At 40.9% G+C, this 22,363-nt stretch overlaps 2 protein-coding genes across 3 annotated transcripts; one reads left to right on the plus strand and one right to left on the minus strand.

Moving 5' to 3' along the window:
* Positions 1 to 1,941: 1,941 nt before the first annotated feature.
* On the minus strand, positions 1,942 to 17,434 carry SDF4 (stromal cell derived factor 4). 2 transcript variants are annotated; one of them, XM_075437598.1, is made up of 7 exons: positions 17,116 to 17,434; positions 15,858 to 16,224; positions 9,683 to 9,819; positions 9,089 to 9,202; positions 6,330 to 6,488; positions 5,020 to 5,195; positions 1,942 to 3,427 (listed from the first exon to the last, which is right to left on the minus strand). In XM_075437598.1, the coding sequence occupies exons 2-7, from the start codon at positions 16,163 to 16,165 to the stop codon at positions 3,251 to 3,253; spliced, it is 1,071 nt and encodes a 356-aa protein (XP_075293713.1). In that variant the 5' UTR covers positions 16,166 to 16,224; positions 17,116 to 17,434; the 3' UTR covers positions 1,942 to 3,250. The 2 variants fall into 2 exon arrangements, with proteins under 2 accessions (XP_075293713.1, XP_075293714.1); XM_075437599.1 differs by lacking the exon at positions 17,116 to 17,434 and adding an exon at positions 16,697 to 16,909.
* Positions 17,435 to 17,481: 47 nt separating this feature from the next.
* On the plus strand, positions 17,482 to 20,751 carry B3GALT6 (beta-1,3-galactosyltransferase 6). The gene has a single exon (XM_075437600.1). The coding sequence runs from the start codon at positions 17,846 to 17,848 to the stop codon at positions 18,887 to 18,889; it is 1,044 nt and encodes a 347-aa protein (XP_075293715.1). The 5' UTR covers positions 17,482 to 17,845; the 3' UTR covers positions 18,890 to 20,751.
* Positions 20,752 to 22,363: the final 1,612 nt, after the last annotated feature.

Here is a 22,363-nt window from a genome sequence, read left to right on the forward strand (position 1 = left end):
CTATTCAATGAAGTCAATTACTCTCCAGTAAGAAGTTGAAAATGCAAACTCCTATGATGCTCACAAACAAGGTAAGGTTAAAATTCTGCCACACACATTTAAACTGAAAACTCCCAAAATACTAGACCAGTGACGATGAAGCATTGATATTCTTGTTAAGGATATTTTAATACAAATTAAATGCTCACTCAATAAAAGCAGTTAGCACACAATCTTCATATACCATCTTGAGAATTTAACTTTTATGTATGGCATCCTTACAAGTCACCAGGCTCAATATTGCTAGATTCCTTTACGTGGCCATATTATGCAAGTAAATAAAAAGGAGAAAAAGAGCGATTACCCATAGCGTTTCACATCTAGTGCACTCCTTGGCTGGCTTTTCACCAGGGCAAACTAACCTGTCCCAAATGTTGCTTAGTATTGCCGTGGGGATCACACGTGCCACAGGCTGCTCCCAAAATCAGCCTGGATGCAGCCACTCTGGTTGCAGTAGGAGAGCAGAGCTTCAGAGTGGTGAGCTGAGCCCATGCCATTGGTCAGAAATAAGAACCCGTTCTGCATTTGTTTAATATAGACGTATCATTTTTTACTATAGATGCTTACCCTAGATATTCCATACAAGCTTTTGAATTCTGGAAAGATGAAACATGCTCGTGAGATAGTAGCGCTCAGACACCAAGTCCTATTAACAGTAGGCAGATTGCTTTGATATGTGGAAAAAAAAAACCAAAACCACCACAAACACTGAACTCAAAGTTAATGCTTAATAGAAAGCTTTACAGTCACTAGATTCCTGAGGGATTACAGGAAAGTAAGGGTTCCCTATAGGAAAGGATCTGCAAGAATCTGAGAAAGACTCAGTGCATATAAAATACTTCAAGAATTTTTGAAAATAAATATGCCTATGAACAAACTAGAATAGTTTGGACTTCTAAAATTCCAAGACAAGGAATAATCTCATGTACCTCCAAATCTCACCATGCAGTCCACTTTATCCTTACAGCTCTTAGTTAACATGTGATCCTGATTTCTGGCAGAGAAAAACAAAACACTTTAAGGTGCAGAACTCCATGCATACATTAAAAACGAATTTTTCACAGTTGATCCTCAAGTTTCAGATTTATCAGGTGTGTAGCAAATACTGCAACAACAGTACAGACTTCAACATTTTTGTGGCTGGCTAAATACTGTGTTACCTTGTATTTTTCAAGGGATTCCATGCTCGCATTATCAGAAGATTAAATCAAGACTGCATATGCATAATTATTGCCTTTACTGACAGATGGAAGTTCCAGATTTCATCACCATATTTCAGCTGCTTAAGAATTCCTCTGTAAGCTAGCACTTGCTTTTTGCTTGTTTTCATCTATGACAAGCTAGAACTTGTCTACTCAAAGTATATATAAATAATTGAATGGTGCAAACAACTAGAGTATAATACAAGAACGCAGCCAGGACATTTATACAATAATCAACTAATATTGCTAAAAATTTTGTCTTAACCAGATCGCGAACAATCACATTGCAAAACTGTTATGTTTAGATGTATAATTTCGTGTTAGCTCAAAGGGCAGGTCATTGCATATTTATGAGGACTTAGTTCAAACTATAGCAAAGCAAAACCTAGACCTTTTGCCAATCCATAACCACAACTCCTGCTAAGCACCACATTTTTAGACACGGGATTTTGTTTTCAACATCTCCAGATTCTCGCCACATTAAAATCTCACTGCCCTGCAACCAAGCACATGTGGGGCATTGGTAGGGTGTGGGAGGGAGTGGGGGCTGACTAATGTGGCAGACGTTCTAAGCGCATTGCAACACGAGCTTATCAGCTGAATTTATCCCTCTCTTACAGTTCTCTCAAAATCATATTTTGTCTGTCCTCTGAAGAGTTTCAATTTTTCCCACTCACTGAGAAACCTAAAACCAGCAACATTTCCAAAGCACGGAGAAAAATATTTAATGGAAAGAGATATATGTATATAAAAAACTCTGATACAAGCCATTCAACAACAACAACAACAAAAAAGAGGGAATACTGAAACAGACACAGACAGCAATACTTATATTTACATTATATTAAGAGAATAAATTTAATCAAATATAACATCTCACTTGGATTTTCAGGCAACCCTTCAGAAAGAGGGGTTTTTACAGTGAAGATGGAACCGGAGTAAAAATAAATTTTCTATTTTAGACAGTAGTGGATACGACCCTTGTGTTGCAAGATGCTTTCAGAGATTACCCAAAACCAGACTGATTAAAAAGCTTCCCAAGTGCTGACTGTACGTTGCTCTGGCAAAAGCAGCTCAAAAGCAAAGCCTGTATTTCCCCCAGCTTCATCATTCACGAGGTCATCAGCATCACTAATTTGCACAGAGGCAAGTAATTATACTAGTTTTAACAATGAATTTTAGTTAAGTAGTGATCATACACCTAGGTGAATCCCACTGCTCTGTCCAACATCGTTAAGTCCACAAAGAAACCTTCCCCATTGTTTCATTTTAGAATTAGATTTGATTTTTTAAGACACAAGCAATCTCAAGTCTCTCACATTCCCAGTGCAGCTGCAAGCACAAAACCTATCACACTACAACCAGTTTTCTTTTCAAAGCAGATGCAGAAGAGTTTCTCTGTAACATTTAAAATAAGTTCTTCCCCATAGCTTCTAAGCAGTTCAGCGATGGAGGAAGAACTTGTCTTAAATTCTCAACAATACATAAGTAGGTTGAGATGCATTGAGAAAAATACTGGAAGATTAGCCACTCAGTCTACCTACAGATCTTCTCACGAGGTCAAAACACACGTGTACGAACCACAACCCCCTTTACAAAAGCCAATATCTTTCAGTGTCATTTGTGATTTCCATGGATCAGCAGCTAGGAGGGCAACAAGAAGAGTTAAATATTTAAGCAGCCTCCACCAACTATGATTAGCCAAAAGCAGCTGAAACTTCAGCTGGATTAACTGTACAAACCAGGGTGAACGGATGTAGTCCAGTACCTGCCCCATTATTCATGGACTTTTTTTTCCCCTCATACTAAAGGCAACAGAGCTGTAGATCCTATGAATGGACGGAAGGTTTTTTTTTAAGTCTAGGACAACACACTGTAGGCATATAACACAGATAGCAGCAAAGTAACTTCCTGTCTGTTTGGAGGTTGGATTTTTTTTTTCTTTTTTGTTTGGTTTTTTTTTTTTGAAAGCAAGAAAGTGCTTCAGAGCTCTGGAAAAGCGAGCAGGATCAGAACTCCTCATGGACGTTACGTGCATAGTCCATAAGCTTGCTGCCTGTGAAGTATTCACTATATTTCAGGATCTCCTCCAGCTCCAAGTGATGGTTTTGATTTTCATCTGCTACTGCTATCATTTGCTTCGCTTCATTTAGGGCATTGTATTCATTCATAGGGTCCATATATTCCTAAAAGAAGAAAGAAAAGAATTTTCAGTCATGAAGTGCATATTTCCACACATCAGAATTATGAACCTTAGATCTACGTAAACTTTAGCAACTATGAGAACAACATACGCCACTCCAAAGTGAACAGAAGTCATGGAAAAAGGTGCTAGCACATCCTTTTAACAGGCTTACATCTGTCTCCTAGCTATTTTTCCATTCACTGCTTCCTTGGCTGTTCTAACAGAAACCCAGATTTTCTCAGCTTATGCCAGCGTCTACAACAAAAATATTTCTGACATTTTGGTTGCAAACTAAACTCACTATGTGGGTTTTGTGAAGAAATATCACTGAAAATTAAAAAGTGGCACACTATCAATCTGTACGACCTACATTTTCTTGTTTCTGGAGACAATCTTTTTAGAATATTTTCAATCTGGAACTTCTTGTTCTGTTTTAAACCACCAGGCAGACATTACAGAGGTCAGAAGTCTCATTTTGCTCCTTCACCTAACTTGAAACACATTCAGATTTCAAGCAGTGCACTTCAGTTCACAATGTAGGAGACTCATGATCTTGAATTTCTTCCCAGAAAGACGTGACATATACGTGCTTGCATCTATGTATGTACATGCATATGAAGACTTCACAGATCAAACAGCTATTTATCTATTTTTAAAAGAAAATTCTCAATAAAAAGGCTATTAACGGTGTCTGTGTCACAATGTAACTGTTTATCCACACTACCACTACCATTCATACCCACATATTTGCATACTGAAAAGACTAGGAACTTTGACATTCCTCCTGTCTCGAGGAGAAGACCAAGATTTGAGAGATTCTCCTTTCACGTTGCTTTTGCTGCAGATTGAATTCTGCTAAGTGAAGTACATTCTTACACCCAGAAAGGAAAAAAAGCCAGAAGTGAACCACGGGCTTCTTCCATCGGCTACAAAACTGCCACAACTACACACCATTTCATATAGCATTTCATCTTGTTTGGTAGACTCTTCTGCAGAGCTATTAGAAGGAAGCCTTACTTCTGCAAACCAAAGTCCAGAAAGGCCACCAACTAGAATCCACACTTGAAAATACTAATTTGGATTTTTAAAAAAGAAAAACACTCTGCAAAACAAGAGATCTCTAATATCTTCTAGGTTACTGGGGCCCCAGGGTTTGTTGGTCGTTGGGGTTTTTTTGGTTTGTTTTATTTTTGGCATCTTTTTAATGAATATATAGGTTGCCAGTTACTCTTTTTGCAACTGAAAGTATGACTCACTGTCCCATTAACCAGCGCACCTAAAGAAGTCTGTGACTTGCTTTCATGCACTCCCTATCCATACATCTATGCGACAAAAAAAACCCTAAAAGCATACCTATGAATAACAGTTCTGCTAGGAAAACTCCCCCTCCTCTTGAACAACATGCGTAACAACACTATCTGCAAGTACTATAGAACAATACTAGAATCCAAAGGTTTGTAAAGCAGACCCACACACCCCGTGTTGTTAATTCAAGTCTTTTAGGACTTCAAATTCTCTAAAGAAGTTTGAAACCTGTATTTAAAAATCACTTACCGGTTTTAAAAACACTAGACCTATTTGAGGAAGACTTACCTCTAGCTCTTCCATTGTAACAATACCATCATGGTTAGCATCAATGACCTCCTCAAATTCCTTCCTCCTGTCTTTTACCCAGTCATCATCAACATCTTGAGCTTGCTGGTTCTCCACAGTACCAACAGGTAATGAAATGAACTCTGAAAGGGTAAGTTTCTTATCTCCGTCTTGATCTACAACAGAAGTACACAGTAACTGAAAAGTATCTGCTTAATGCCCATTAAAAATGAGTTATTCCTTCATGTCAGAGATGTCATTGGTACAGTCGGCCTGGTTTCACTAGTCCACAATCCTGACTCTAGCAGAGAAGAACAGTTACCATTTACATCTTTGGTTAGCCAAAAACTCTCTGTATTACGGTACACATACAATGTTTTTGAAGGCTAGAAAACATACACTCATCAATATACTAAACAAAAAGAATTTTACTGGTCCTGAAGGACACACCACGTGGCAGGCTGGGCTGTTGGTTTTTTTTAATTGTTGTATATTTTTTCAACAATCTACTGCAACAGAAATTTTCTTACAGCTGTATCTAGTCTCCCCTTGTATTACCATTCAAGTAAATTGACACTCACAAAAGACTGCGTACTGGAGTTGTACTGTCTGCGTGTCACACACTCAAGTACCACTGAAAACTCTTCACATTTACTAAGCTAACAACTAGCAAAGTCTTAGGTGTTTTTTTTTTAATCCAGGTGTTCTAGCAGTTTTAAATATGCATCACTATTGAGTCAACAGAAAAACAAGTGTGCCGATACTTAATGAATTTTTTTTAAAAAATATTTTTTTCTTAGAAACCTCAACCACTTATTTCCACTTTCATGACTGTACATCACAATTCTTATATGGTTGCTGTACTGGGGAAGTACAAAGTAATTAATGCACTCTTCACGGAACACTCACACCAATGTATTTTACAATATCTTACTATTTATCAAACCTTTTCTACTATTGCTACAATGACCCTACAATGCAGCAGCACCTCAGTGGGAAGCAGTGTCAGCTGATCTTCTTTGTATGAAGTACTCAGAATATCTTTTTAACATACAATGTTGTGCTGTTCTTTAACAACCAGAGACTAAATTTAGTCTTGAGATGCACAGACAACTCCATAGAGATGCCAACATTTGTGCTAACAGCCTGTTTTTCTTACTCATCACATTAGAAGATGTCTAGAACAGAGCAAAAAAGATGTGCCAAAATTTCAGATGGACCCATGACAGTGCAATTTCCTAACAATGTCTACCCAATAAAATGGTTTGCAATTAAACAGCTCCCAAGGAACATGTTTTAAAGTGGCATACCCAAATCTCGGATGATTTCTTTCACCATGAACTTCAGCATTCCCCTACTATGCTCTGGATGAAGAAAGGACAAGAATTCTTCTTCGTTCAACAACAGATCAGGAGGTGGGTTGTCAGCTTGGTACCATCGATCCTTCAGGTTATCTAAAACTTCCTGTGCTAAAAATTTAAGAAAAATATTTAAGCTACCGTATTCAATCTCTTTGAAGTTCTTAAAATATACCTTCCTCGGCTACTCAATTGTTTAAACAAGGATGACCTATGAACCACTTATTTTACAGTTGAACTCCCAAGGGAAGTGAGTGCTGAGTGCAATTAGTTTTGTCTAGTTTATGCTGAAACACTAGGAAAGATTCTTTAACCAAACAACTGAACTGAAATTAGGAGATGAAAATAAAGACTTAGCTACACCTGTATCAAAACTTCAACGTACCAAGTGAAAAGTAATGTCCTACCAGTATTGTTAGCTGGTTTTGCTAGGAGGTATGAATAATCCAAATTGGTTCAGTACTTGCTGTTCTCCTTTCTTATTTTCATACTTTGAAGGCCACCACCAACAGAAATCTTTCACTTGCCTGAATACCAGTAGTACCTGTCTTCTGAACAAACCATTTTTGTTTTCTACTTTAAACCAGTCCTTCACATTGAAATAGCCAAAACTTTTTTCAAATTCAAAATGTTTTTCCAATTCGCTATCTCCCCATCTCTACAAACTGCAGTAGTGACATCACATACCTAGTTAGTATCTACAAGAAAGGAAGATGTCAAAAAATTCTTTTCCTACCCAAATAATAACCATAGAACAACAAACCCTTTAACATTTAGCATGTTTTCTTCTAAGACCAAGTAACATGACCATCGTTAAATGTAGAAAGACGCTTCTGATCTGTGAAGCATTACTGCACTTCTTTCATCTTACACTGTGCAGGCAAGTACTTAAGTGAGTTTCTCCTAAACTCAAATGAGAATCATCATTTGTACATGAGTTTCCACTAAAACCATGCATCTGATTTGAAGAAAAAACCACCCTGCAACACACAATGTGAAAATTGTGTGCACCTAGTGGTCCTGAACATAACCAAACAGGAAAAAAAATACCTGCATAGTGTATTCTTTTTCTGGTGTAGGCATTTTCTAAATGACACACTGGAAAAAATACTGTCTGTGGCACACTCTGCTATCTGCAAAATAGACTAACAAACACAAATCTGAGGCATTTGCTTCTTACAAGTTTTAAAAACACTCTGAAAGACTACAGTGTTCAGATACTTTTTTTCATTTAATAAACTGTCTTTAGTAGCTCCTAAATGCTTTTCATTGCTGAGATACAAGAGAAAAAAAACACCACCGTCATCATATCTACATTTTTGAACTGCTAGTTAAGTCTTCAGTGAATGTTTTTTTGTGAAGAGTAAAGAAATCTTTCAGTCTTCACATGAATCTTAGTGCAAGTTTGCAAATAGCAAGTTTTAGTTATATTAAGGACATAAGCAAACACAGAATAACCAAATCACTTGCTTATAGTTTTCCAGCGTAGCCAACTCCAAATGTTAGAAGTCGCAAGTCAATCTCCCTTTGCCTACCTTTCTTACTTAGTCTTCAATGAAACTCAACTGTCAGTCATCACTTGAAACTGTCATTATCTGCACAAGTCAAATAAAGTTGCGTCCAAACTGTAGTGTGCTTCTGCGCAAAACTCAGAACGTGCCTTAAGATCCACACATTCAGGTTTTTTTTTATTATACAGATCAAAAAAGAGTACTTTTACCCTGCACTAGAGTATGAAAAGAAGTTTTGCCTATCATCCTCAGGAAGCTCTAGATAACTAATTTGATTTTCCCAAACAAGACTTGTTACCTAGGTACAAAAATGATTATGTACACATTTCCCTTATTCAGCAAATCTTTTATCTGATGAGCATTCCTGTAAACTGTAGTTAACCACACTGCCATAGAACACGCTGCACAGGTGTTTTCCCTGCCATAAAATTCAAAGGTCCATTTGCATTTTAGTTGCTTTTTGATAAATGGAAAATACAACATAACCCACTTTTAAATGACTAATTCCTGCAAGGAAAGACTAAGGCTTCGTGTTTTACCTAACAGTAAATTTAAACACTTTTAGAAGGGGGGGAGCAGGGAGATTACTCTGTTAAGAGTCACAATGAAGCCAGATTCAAATGAAAGTTTCAAAAGTAATAAGCAAGAAATGATCAATCTCTCCAACCTAAAGCATCAACCTCTCTCTCTAGAGAGCACAGACGAAACATCAAAGAATTGTTAGGCAGCCTTCTGCTATTAACTCCTAGTATGCTTTGCAGTGCCTAAGCATGCACCTATTTAAACACCACACTTTGGTAGTACCTACACTCCTCAATTTCAGAACAGGAGTGGAGTGTAGCAGCTCCCTTTCATTTGAGGCAACAGGGGACCTGGTTCCCACATTAACAATACAATGGTCCACAGACAAAAGTAGTCTGACCAACTTTAGCAGACTGTTAAACATAAATAACTGAGAACTTCAAACAGGCAGTAACAAATGAGCAACCAAGATTTTTCAGTGTTAAATATTTACATCCAGAGTGCTGAGAAGGCAGATTTGAGTTGGAAAGAAATCTAGTATTTCTGTCTTTTGACATACACATTCTACATTTGTGTAGAAGTAGAACAACTAAAGCATCTTTTATCAGGAACAGTTTTGACATCCAGGTTTCAGCAAAGTAAAAGAAAAACCAACACACAACAATGGTCTGCACTTACTTTCTTCATCTATTTTCAACTCTTCATTGTTTCTGATCTTCTCTGCAATCTCTTTTTCATTAAAGCCCTTACTTGCCAAAAATTTAATTTTATATTCATCCCAGGACACATGGCCTGTAAGAAAGAGCCACATCTCAGACATGACATAGTATGCTTAAATGACAAAGTTATGGTTTCATTACTTCAAACAGCGTGTGCTAAAGTCTTCTGGTTCAGCACTATAACCATGAAGCTACGGCTAAGTTTTATGAATAGCAATATGAAAACTATCACCTGATTCACTCTTCTGTTTCTTTAGACCAGACAGGCCCTGTGAAAAAAAAACCCAACTACTTATGCCACCATCCTCACCCCGTCCCTGTCAGAGCCACTTGTTGCAATTTCCTATGACCGCAAGTGAAATAACATAGCAATCAACACAGAATTACAACGCTGACGTAACACACATTATTTCTTTGCTTTATTGCCTCCTGCGTGGATCAAAACTGTTGTGATTATATGCAGTCCAAAGGAACCTGCAGAGCACCCAGTAGGTTTGGTTACTAGCAACTGACTTAAGATGTCATCAGGAGACAGGGAAATTGTTCGTCTTACCATCACCATCAGGGTCCACAGCTCGGAAGTGCATTTTGTTCTCTTCCACAGCTTCCTGGAAGTGTTCATCTGTTTTTTCCATGATCCAGCGCTGCATCTCTTTCGCACCTATCTTTTTATCATTATTTATATCCACCCTATGGATGAACAGCAAACAAAATTTAGATTCGGAGATTGGAGAGGGGTGCGTGTGGTATATTCTTAGATTCTACATTAATTACTTTATTCAACAATAACAAACATAGGCTTCTACAGAAAAGAGTATATTTATAACCCTCTCTGAGAAGCTGTACATTCTCTGAACTACGGGGCAAGCAAGTAGCAGGTTAGACATATATTTCATAATTAAAGTAACGACAACATCTAGCTTGCTACTCAGTGAAAAACATTTAGCCATACTTCACTTTGCTGTCAGCTAACTCACATTAAGTTTTTGAGTAAATTTTTAAAGCAGAGCGAATCACAAATACATGACTCATGGCATATTAGCTCATCTCCTGCTGGTTCAGAATTGTCAACTTCCAGCTGCTGCAGACTTTCACTACTTTGAAAAACTTCTTTAACATTCGCTCAAACCATTAACTTCCTCTCATTTTATCTTTCCAAGTCTTTTTCACCTTGACCTTCCAAGATCTCTGAAGTTTACTGATGAGCTGCATCCCTATGTCTGCTTAGATCACATCACAACTGCCGTGACCATTAAAAACAATGAAAATATAACATGAATAACCTTGGTGTATCTTCACTCCGAGGGTGACGGAGCCCTGGAACAGGCTGCCCAGGGAGGCTGTGGAGTCTCCTTCTCTGGAGATATTCCAGCCCCGCCTGGACGTGGTGCTGTGCAGCCTGCTCTGGGTGACCCTGCTTCGGCAGGGGGTTGGACTGGGTGACCCACAGAGGTCCCTTCCAACCCCTACCATTCTGTGATTCTGTGACTTTCAAACTATTTAATACTTTGATTGTATTACTTGTAAGTGCAAAAAAACCCAAAAAAGAAGTCTCCTCTATTATAACTTGATCTCTCATAACGTATTACAGCTGGTAAGTTTTTAATTCTTAACACATTTAGAAGTTCTGCACATACATTTGTTCTCCATTAGGCTTCTGAGTTATCAGGTTCCTTTTGCTTTGTCAAAGGATATGCTTGCACTCAGTGCTACTGAGCTACAGAACTAAACTTTTTCTACCCGACGAAAATTAACAGTAAATGTCTAGTCTGACAATCCACTCTTCTCCTTTATCTACTATTATATACTAATTGCTTTATTGTATTAAGATATACTGTCACACCATCAATTTCATTAATGCTTATTTGATTAAAAAGAAGTTAATATAAAAATCACAGTTGAAGAACAAAAACAATAACATGCCACTAAGGTATTTTTAGCATATCATTAAGTATTTATTAAAAAAAAGATAAAACAATATTTAAAACTGAAAAGACACCATTAACATTTAGGAGGCAAGACGCTATTTAAAGCGTACCAAACCCAGTCTTGTTCAATTAAAAAAAACACCAAAAAAACCCACCAACAAAGCAAAACAGCACAAAAACCCCCAGCTTGACTCTGGCTTTTTTATCTGTTTGTATCACTGTCTTCACAGTATTGAAGTGTTATCATTGAAACTCAAGTTATAAATATGTGATTTGCCTTTAAATGTCAACTAAATGTTAAAAGCTTAAGCCAAATAACAACCCTAGAACCTAATCTTCTACAACTTATAACTGTATTACCCAATGCAGTATTAATGGTTTTAAATATTGTATCACAACTTTCCACATATATATGCATGGGCTCAGTATTAGCAACTTATCAGTATCAACGGCAAGACCAGTAAAATGTTCATGTGCCTCTCATGCCACCTTGCACTTACCAGGTGAAAAAAATGTGGGTTTTGATATGGACTAGGTACCATCTAAAACAAGCAGGGAAAACAATGCATTTTCCTCTCAACATTTAACATTCCAGTTTCCGCAGATCAAAGCTATCAAACTTACTACTTCCAAGCTGTACTTTCCACCTAAATCACATTTTAACTAGGGAGCAAGACAACAAACACCCCATTTATTGCTCTTCCAGCCCATGAAAGCCCATGCTACCAGAGTTCACAAGCAGTCTCCAATGACTCAGATTGTCATGAACTATCAGGCATCCGCAGTATAAGGCGAGCTGAAATCCTTCCCATGTCCATAAACAGCACTTCATGCTTCTGAGAGGAGTATTTCCAACTGTATGAAATGTAAGATATGGTCCTGCCGTGAGGTTACCATCTAAGGCAGCATCAGACGCAACAGTTCCTTATAATGTCTAAGTCCAAGGTTAACACTTCATTGACTATTCAAACTGCATTTCATTATCTGTTCACAGCCTAAATGTTAATACCACGCTTCATCACGAAACAAGCAGGTAGGCTACTTTGTCAACTTTTCCTTAAAAAAAGCCTACAGTAAGGGCTGCACTGACTACTGATGTCAAGCCTGGAAGAACAGGTTTTAAACACTTCAGCCCAGTTTCTCAACCACAAGCCATTAGAAATTTGCTTTTTGTGGCTACTTTTCAGAAGGTCCACATCTGAAAGTACTATCAATAAACACTGGCCACTCAGGTTTTCAGATCCGTGTTTTCAGGTTCCTGAACAACAACACTGCAATGCTGCCTGAGGTACTACAGGGAGCAGGAAGACAGTGTTCTTACCTAAATGACTGAAGATAACAATTCCCTTGAGCACCTAGTGCATATCACTTTAGAGCTGGCTTCTGTTTCAACAAAATACTGAAAGCAGATCCAGAAAATAATTTTTAGTAACAAAAAACAAAGCAAAGCTCTACTTTACATGGTAGAAGGTGTGCAAAATGTATTAGGTACACACTCAAATGGACAGGTTAGGAAAAACACAAATCAGGGTGCACACACTAAAAAATTCCAATGGCATACAGCATAAACAGCTTTTTTAACCGAATAGCACAAATCTGTAATCTAAACCAAAGATATTAAACCAGGAAAGCTTAAAACATCCCCTCTCCTCATTCTTTATTCTACCTGCTGTTGTCCAACATCGGCTGATATTACTAGCACCCTCCCACCACAGGCTGAACGCACACCAGTACAGATGAATACTGTGTTGGGCTGTGAGATAAACCCGAAATCAAGAAAGGGGGCATGGATCTTGCCAAAACCACTCCCTATGTGCAGTCTGAACACAGTCACAGCTGTAAAGTCTAAGAGAACTACGCTTACAAGCATCGTGGGATTCAGAGCAAGTTCTGCTTTAGGAATGGGTAAGTTCATGACTTTTAAATCAGGGGAGAGAAACCAACCAAAACACCTCTGTACATGGTAGCAGTTAACAGAAGGTGTATTTAACCCTGTGATCTGATGAATGACCACCAAGCTAAGGCACTCAGCTAACACAAAGATTTTAGTTTTTAAAACACAACTAGCGCTGCAGCTAAGCAGCTGAAAATATTGCAAAATGCAAACGCTAGAAGGATGTTCAACTTTCAAACTCTCAGGGGTAACACCACCACCACAGAAACACCCTGACAGAAAGCCACACTCATTGCATTCTTCCGTACTTGAATTTATCAGTTTTGTTCAGTACATGTAATTTAATCAATAACTGACCCTTAGAAGCAAGGCTCCCCAAACCGAATTCTAGTACCCATGCCACTGATGAAGCAAAACCAGCGTCACCGTAACTACACTTCATTGCTTCCAGTATCCATCCTCCTCCCCTCCCATCAGTACCCACCTACACAAGCCAAACTATACCATACAGCAAAATAATAGAAATTCTATAGATTCCAGGCTAATTTAAACTATTTAAATGGGCACTACAGCAAATGTGGGGTTTTGGCAATTATGAGAAGTACAAGAAAAAAGGATGTCAAGTAAGCCCCTTGCACAGGTTTGTTGACCTGAAGGTACCTGAACACTTGCCCTCGGCAGGGAACAAAGACTAAAGAGAGGTACCCAGGATTTTCTGCACCATGTCCCAGCTTAACAGGGCAAAGTGGAAATACTGATCAACTTCTAAAAAAACACTTCTGTAGAAAAGTAAGACTTGACCTCCCAGTAAAGAGTGATTTCAGAAACTGAAATACGGAATTATGAAATGCCACTTGTTCTTTCAAGTCTCATATAGATTGCTTGCCTAGAAAAAACATGGTTTGGTGGGCTTTTCTTCCATGTTTCAACTTCATCTTCAGTAACTCTATTAGACAATAACTTATACTTTGAATTGATTGTACTTTAACTACTACTAAAGTACAATTTAATTGTACCTTATATCACACTGTCACATCATAAAATCTCACCTTTCATTCATTAAAAACTCATTTTTTCTTTATGTCTTATTTCCAAAGCATTCAGAAGCCTGTGACATACTAGCTTTTCATGGAAGTTCATAGTATTTCTCTCTTCACTCACCCCTTAAGAGTATGTCTAGAAAGCAACCAAATTCCTCAGAATGATTTTCCACATTTGTAATCTGATCATCTAACAGAATGTCATTTTAAGTATGTATATGAGTGAAGTTGATCTTTAATCCAATTTCTTTAAGCTTCCTAAAAAAACCACTTTCATAACAAACAGGCAGAAATGAACAGAATTTGCAATTTGTGAACGACAATTTACTAACCACCAATTGAACGTTTCCAATAAACATACAGCAATAAAGAAAATGAAGCAATCTAAGTACAACCTTAATATTTGTATATATCCTACCGATGACATGAGTGGTCTGAATAGTGGGCAACAGTAATAAAGGCTTCTACTCTAAATGAACAAGACACCCTGGTTTGCCCATTTGCTTTAGCTACCTTACTCAGGAGAACACCAAAAAAAAAAAATCCAGTGTTATTATCGATATTTTTTCCCTGTTAATAAAAAATTCACAGAAAAAAGCTTTGTTAAGCCTTCCCATTTTATCTCAAGTACATGCACATCCCCACACTATCGTCAGCATTAAAAGCACCAATGTAATTTAAGATGTTCTAAGAAAATTAACCCTCCACTGCAGAAATGCAAATGAAGCCAATTCTGCCACCTAATGTCTATAAGTATACACTGCTTTTGATTTCCATTATGTTTACTGACCTCCAAACAATCTGACAGTTTCTCAGCTGGCACAAACCTTATCTAGCACAAGTGCTTTATAAAAGGAAAAATGCCTTAATGTCTAAAAGCAAAGTCAATATTTCTATACCAAGTAGAGCTAGATGAAGTTTTCAAAAAGGCTACAAAAGAAAAATTTAATCTTTCTATTCTCATGTTTAATTCTCATTCTCTTTTCTTTTTATACATTCTCTTTTCTTTTTATACATTCCGAGGAGCTAAATGTTTTATTAACAACACCGCTAACTTAACGAAGAAAGCTGTCATATCAGTTTATGAATTCTTGGTATGTGCAGTTAGGCGTAAGTATTTTAACCTCCATGTACTTGATTTGAAATACTCAAATTTTAGACACTTACCACCTACTAGAAAGTTTTAAGAACAGAAAGCAACTGTTAGTTTGTTTACCACAATCTGCCTGTCCTTTTTCTTCCCTTCTGCCTTTACTACTGTTTTCAGTGTTTTTCCTCTACACTTATTTGCAGAAGTCACAACAAAAACAAAAACAAGATCCATATGGAATATCAGATCAAACAGTTAATATAAGAAACTTGGACTGTCAATCAAAGCCAAGCTCACAGCAAAGCAACAGAGCATACTACTGCTAGAACAAAACTGGAATGAACTCCCACCCTTCCAATTCATCACACGGGCATTCTACCACTAAGGTAGCCCTTCTTTACCAATTCCTTCATCTAAGATACAGATGTGATTCATTATTCATTGAGGCAGGAAACCAGGAAAAAGTAATACTACTTTTCATACCTCAACAGGCTACATAAGTTTTTTCACACAGAAACAGTGTGTTTTGTCGTAAGTTTTACTAGACCACAGCACCAATCCTGTACACAGATCGTGACTCCCAACACACACATTCTCACTCCTGACACTGGTTAATACAAGCATAGTAACACCTTAATAACATGAACACAGTGCTTATAGTATGATGCCTTCCTCCTCATCACTGCAATTTTTAAGCATTACAGAAAAATCTGCAAATTTTCCTCTGAAGATCAGAGAAAGAGGCTGCACTGCTCTTGGTAATGTACATAACTTACTTTGAAAAGATGATCATGAGCTTCTTCCTATTTTTTCTAGGTTCCGAATCTTCCTCAAACTCTTCCATCTCTTTTCCTAGGAAAACTTCTTGATGAAATTCTTTGTTAAGATGTCCATCCATCTCCATTTTTACCCCGTTCAAGTGATCTGGGGGCAAGATCTCATTCTCATCTTTACTGTCGGCTGGCTTTTCTTTGAGGGCTGAATTATTTGCAGGCCTTGCATAAACATCCATTAGAAGAAATACAAACAGAAGGGACAGATACAGAGATCCCAAACTGCAGAGAAAGGCCTGCCTCGACATCATTTTTTTCCTTTTTATTCAAAGTATTGGCTGATTAAATCACTGTGAACGGATTAAATGATCTAGAAACAAAATGGAAAAAACACAAAATTAAACTCTAGAACATTGTGTCATTAATAAAACGTCTCCTAAAATTCAGAAGAACCTACAGAGACACACAAAAGTATTTGCTGTGAAATAACAAAAAAGCCTGTTAAATACATGACAACAAATATATGTGTGCGTTTTCAGCCTGTGCATTTGCAACCTCTGTCAGAGGACTTCAGAAGATAACATCCTTTAAATGGCCTAGTTCTGCTCTGAAAACTGTCTTTGGGTGTTACAGCACCAGCTGACCCGACAGCTGAACCCCAGCATTTGCTGAGAACCCGATGCAGCGCACGAAGGGGTCACTGTCCCCGTCTGCAGCCCAAGCTGAGCTGCGGCAATGCCCCAGCGCAGGCACCGCACAAGCCGCAGAAGCAGCCACGACGGCGCAACGGTTTCCCAGAGCTCTCCACAGACCCCGCTCCAGGAAAGGCCTCAGGCACTCACCGAGAGCTCCGGGCCGCCCTCGGTGCCCCCTTTCCCCGCGGGACGGGGACGTGGCCTCCGAAAAGCGGGACAGGCCGCGGGGAGCCGGGCCTGGCTGCCCCTCGCCCCGCTGCCGGCGGCTCCTGGCGGAAGGACGTCAGCCGGCGCGGAGGACCCCGGGCCCGCTCCCGCCCCAGAGCCGCGGGAGGAGGGAGGGGAGCGGGCCGGGCCGGGCCGGGCGCTGCGCGGGAAGTGCGTCAGGGCGCCGTGCGTGAGGAGGGGCGGGCAGCGGCCATCTTGGAGTAGGGCAGGGGGGCGCCCTGCTCCGCCTGCGGCCGCCATTTCCCCTCACGGCGGGCGGACCCTGACCCGGGCAAGAGGGAAGGCAAAACTGCGGGTGGTGAAAATTTGAACGCGTTTCCTCACGTGTTCTTCCTTACCTTCGCCAAGCGCGAAAGAACCTTTCTCATTCCCTTTTCCTGGCTATGCGTACACCTCCAGTTGCTTGAGAGTCCTTAAAACGCTGCCTTCTGTACGTAACGCGCTGCCAGCCACCCTCAGGAGAGCAGAACAGCGGCTAGCTCGCCAAAACACGCGGCTGCTTTCACAAGGGCTCTCCTGCGCCACATGGAGTCGGCCCCGCCGGGCCCCGCGGCCGCCATCACGGCTGGAAGCAACAGGCGCCGGCCCCGCCGCGGCTTCCCTCGCCCTCAAGCAAAGCGGCGGCCGGCTCGGCGCGCCCGAAACCAAGATGGCAGCGGCTCGGCTTCGCGTGCCCTGCTGCAAGATGGCCGCCGCGAGGCGCCGCCGTGTGCGGTCAGGTGGTGCGGGGCGCGGCCTCTCCGCCCACCCCTTCCCCCGCACGGCGGGCGGCGAGAGGAGCGGCGGCAGCAGGGCCGCGCCGGAGCCCCGGCAGGTAGGCAGCCGCCTCTCCTCCGGCTCCTCCTCCCGGTCTGAGGCTTCCCCGAGGAGCAGGGGAACGGGCGGGAAGGAGACATGAAACCTCCTCTGAGGGGCGGCGAAGCGCGGTGAGGGTTCCCGCAGGAATCTTGTCCCCTCCCGGTGGCCGTAGGCCGTTCCCGCCTAAATCTTCGGGGGGGCGGGGCTTCGCGGCCTGGGAGGGAGGGGGCTCCGGCCGGGGCCCGCTCGCCCCGTCGAGGCCCGGCGGCCATGAAGCTGCTGCGCCTGCTGTGCCGCCACAAGACGGCCCTGGGTCTGGGCGGCCTCTCGCTCTTCGCCGTGGTCCTGCTTTACCTGGCCAAGTGCACCTCCGAGGGCCTCCGGCCTCTGCCGGCACCCCGCGGGCTCCCGCACAACCAACCCGCGGCCCTGCCGCCGCGGGGTGCCAGGGGCCCGCACCCGCCCGCGGCCCCGCCACCGGCCCCCGAGGAGACCGCCTTCCTGGCCGTGCTCATCACGAGCGGCCCCAAGTACAGCGAGCGCCGCAGCATCATCCGCAGCACGTGGCTGTCGGCCGCCGGGCGCCCGCCTCACGATGAGGTCTGGAGCCGCTTCGTCATCGGCACGGGCGGGCTCGGGGCGGAGGAGCTTCATAACCTGGAGCTAGAGCAGAGCCGGCACAGAGACCTCCTCCTCCTGCCAGAGCTGCGGGACTCCTACGAGAACCTGACGGCAAAAGTCCTGGCCATGTACGTCTGGCTGGATCTGCACCTGGACTTCCAGTTTGCCCTGAAGGCTGACGACGATACCTTCGTACGCTTGGATGTGCTTGTGGAAGAGCTGAGAGCCAAGGAGCCGCATCGTCTCTACTGGGGCTTCTTTTCCGGCCGCGGTCGAGTGAAATCTGGCGGCAAATGGAAAGAGAGCGCCTGGGTGCTCTGTGACTACTATCTGCCATATGCCCTGGGTGGTGGCTATGTGATTTCTGCAGATCTGGTGCACTATTTGCGTCTGAGCAGAGACTACCTGAACATGTGGCAGAGTGAAGATGTCTCCCTGGGGGTGTGGCTGGCTCCCATTGATGTGAAGAGAGTGCACGACCCTCGCTTTGACACTGAGTATAAGTCACGAGGTTGCAACAATAAGTACGTAGTAACTCATAAGCAAAGCATCGAGGACATGCTGGAAAAGCACCAGACCCTGGCTAAAGAGGGAAAGCTCTGTAAGGAGGAGGTTAAGCTCAGGCTTTCCTACATGTATGACTGGGGAGTGCCTCCTTCACAGTGTTGCCAGAGAAAGGATGGCATCCCGTGAAAGTCTGAGGAAGGAAAAGGCAGAATGTTGATGGACTGTTTGAGCTTGCTTACTGTTACATGGGGAGAATCCCAGTAACTAGGGCTTAAAAATTACTTAAAAGATTTTGCACGATTCATTATGTCACAATCAATGAAACCCTGAAATTCCTAAGAGCTGCTGATGTGGCATGATGTAGAGGCGTGTTAAAAAAAAAAAAGGAAATAGACAATAAAAAGCACAGGAAGGCTCATATGACAGGACTGAAGGCAAATAATAGGTTACAAAGTACAGATAGTACAGAAAATTTGGGGGAGAGAACTTGGATGAAAAGTTGCTGGAAGATTTTTAACGGATTCTAAGATTCATTTGCTAAAGATCATGACAGGCCTTTGTGCTATATGTAAGGTTGTGAAACTAGCATCTGCTGCTTATTTCTTGGCAAGGAACAGTGTCAGTTTGGCAAGGTTTGAAGACTAATGGGGTGGCAAATCAGTTGCTGTTGCCAGTGGGAACAGGTGGCTGGTTATCAACACCAGCAGTCGGGTAGAGGAAACCATTTTACCTAGGATATTCATGTTAGGGGAGGGAGAGAGAGTCTGTTCTTCGGCGAGTGCTCCGATTTACCAGAATGGAATTATTAGACCTTCTGTGTAACTTGTCTCTAAGCTTTTTGTTGTTTTAAAGACATGTACATAAATTATCTGGCACCTATGGAGTAAGTCTATATCTAGAAAGATGGATGAGTTATGGTATTTGGCAGATATAGAATATATTACTTTATTTGGGGGGCAAATAGTTACACTACAAAGCTAGCCTTCAGTTGTTAGGCATAGGTGGTGTTGTTAGTTTATCCTCCAAACACACTGTGTCCGAAGAAACATTTCCTCTCCCAGCAGGAAGTAATCTCACTGACTGATACAAGGTCAGACCTTGTAGGCTTCAGGTTTATATTGTTCTGGGTTACTTCTGTAAAATGTATATTGGCAGGATTAGATCAGTGGAAGCTATTTGAAGTTCAGACAAGATTGCCGTAACATGGGTATCTCAGCTAGGAAAGTAAACCCTGTATGTAGCCAAAAGAAATAGGTTCCCCCACTTCCCCGATTCCTGTTTGGACAGAACCTTGTCTTTCTTTGCAGGAGCTACATTGCAACCTAAGGAGACTACTAACCCCCCCCCAACAATCTCATTTAGATGTCCGAAGCTAGGCTGTGTGGGTTCTCTTCCCTCCAATACCACCTTATAGTGGAAGTAAAAATAATTTTACAAGGGGTCTAAGTTAATGGCTCAAGTGATATGTCTAAATGGGACTATTTCCCTTAGTCCTGTCTACACTACAAATAGTTCTAGTGCTGACAGAGCTTGTCAGCATCGGATGCAGTATTGAACAGTAAATACAGACAGGACCATTCTCGGCTGTAGAACGGATCACTTACACAATTTCACCATGTTATTTATCTTGAAACCTTTAGCTAAGCCTGCAGTTCAAACATTTTTGAATGGCAGGTGCTCCAACACACAGAAATATTTTTTTCCCAGTACTAGTACAGAGCTACTGACTTCCAAGAAGCTTTGTCAGCTACAGATCTTTCAGTATAAGCAGAGTTTTTACTTTTATGCCTGAAGGGCATTCTCAATTATCGGTTTTACTGTTTGTTGCACGGTGCACTTTCATACAGTTTCATTTCCTCCTCTCCCTCAGTCAGTGTCTGTTCCCACCTGCAGGAAGAGACAAATTGCAAAGGGAAGAAAAAAAAAAAAGGGTGCCAATATCTCTGTATTTTTGCTTCTTAAGTTAATGATTAATACTAAAGGAATCATGTATGGGGCTTTTGGTTATTCTTCTCTTGTTTTGATTAAATTATTAAGGATTATGAAAAGTCTTCTGCAGCGGACGATAATTCTCTGTTTTGAAAGTTCGAACAAGTCTTTGATTTTCTTCAAATTAAGATACTGAAAGAAAGAAGTTATTTTAGCATGTGTCCATCCTAATGCATGCTTATGTATTGACAGATAGGCAGATGCGCTTTTCAGCAAGGTACACTATTCCAGAACAAGAGTTTAACAAAATTACAGAAAATTTAAGTTGGTTTTAGCATTTTAAAAAAATATCTATTTGCCATTTGGGGTTCACTAGTATTGTGTGTATATATGTGATTAAATGCTCGTAATGTTATTTATAATTGTTGAAAATGTATTATATATAGGAAAAATTAGATAGTTAAGTGTCATTTTAAATTTGTTTAAGGAGGTACTGTAACGTCCATGACAATTACATATCAAGCAGTGCTTGAATTTATTGATGTACAAGCCATTATTTAAGGTACTGGAATCTGTACTGCAGATTAAAAGTCTGCTGCATGTCTCTCAAGCTAGTAAGAACGTACTGTTTAGCCATTTCTGTCAATAACTGTGTTCATGGAAGTTGTTTACACTGTTGACTTTGACTCTCCCTACCCACAACTGCCATCCCCACCCCCCCAAAAAAGGTATTTTTCATTGCTAGCAAAATTAATGGCAAAGAAACACTGGATCTCCATCTGATATTTGACCCCACGGAAAACAGAACGCATACAAACACTGAATAGTTTAGAAATTCTCTTGCAGAGTTTCTTACGCAAGTGTCTGGAATACAGCGTGCACCCCAGCATACCCCGCACTGCGGATCTCGACAGCAGCACAGCCTGCCGCGTGCACGCTTGTGGGGTGAAGCTCCGAAGCGATGGTGACCACTCTTAACGTTCTGGGTATCTGGATCTCGGTCTGGGACAGGTTCGTTACACCCTTTTCTGTTTGAGGTTACCCATGGTTTTGCTCTAGTTGCAAAACAAATTAACATGGAAGGCGTGACAGATTCTTGTCCTTTGGTAAGTGGTTTTAGCGTTCTTAGCAGATTCTCTGTTACTGCAAACATAGTGCTTAGATTTCAATCCCAGTTAACTGGGGAATTACACGAAACTAAAAGATGAAGTTTTTAAACTGAATAACCTGTGTATTGCATGAGTGAGTCACTATGAAGTTTTAAAACTTTGTTTCAGTCCCAAATTCATTTTTTGAACCCGTTTTTTCTAAAGCAAAAAATAAAGCACATTTTGAACCACATCTGAATTGAATACGTTAAAAGTAGTAATCAAAGGCTGCCTTTCATACCTTCTCAGGAGCAGGTTCCATGTTTCCTGACATCATCTCACAAGTTTAGTGTATGATGTTGTTATACTTGAAAACCAGGAGGTAATCTTTCTCTCTTGGAAGTCAGGGGGAGGAGTTTGACTTCAGTGGGTCCAGCATTTAGGAGGATGTTTAAGTGCTGCTGAGAAATAAGTGATTTTTGGTCTTTATAGCAGCTATATTAGAGTGGAAAGTTTTGTTGTGGGCCTTAGTGAAAACATAATTATCCAGGAACATATGTCATCTTTTTTTCTGTAGCCATTCTTAGTGGCAATAGGTTAGTAATATGTTGGGATTTTTTTTTTTTTTTTAAATAGTGTTTCT

Source organism: Opisthocomus hoazin, chromosome 16 (assembly GCF_030867145.1).
Source record: "Opisthocomus hoazin isolate bOpiHoa1 chromosome 16, bOpiHoa1.hap1, whole genome shotgun sequence".
NCBI lineage: Eukaryota > Metazoa > Chordata > Aves > Opisthocomiformes > Opisthocomidae > Opisthocomus > Opisthocomus hoazin.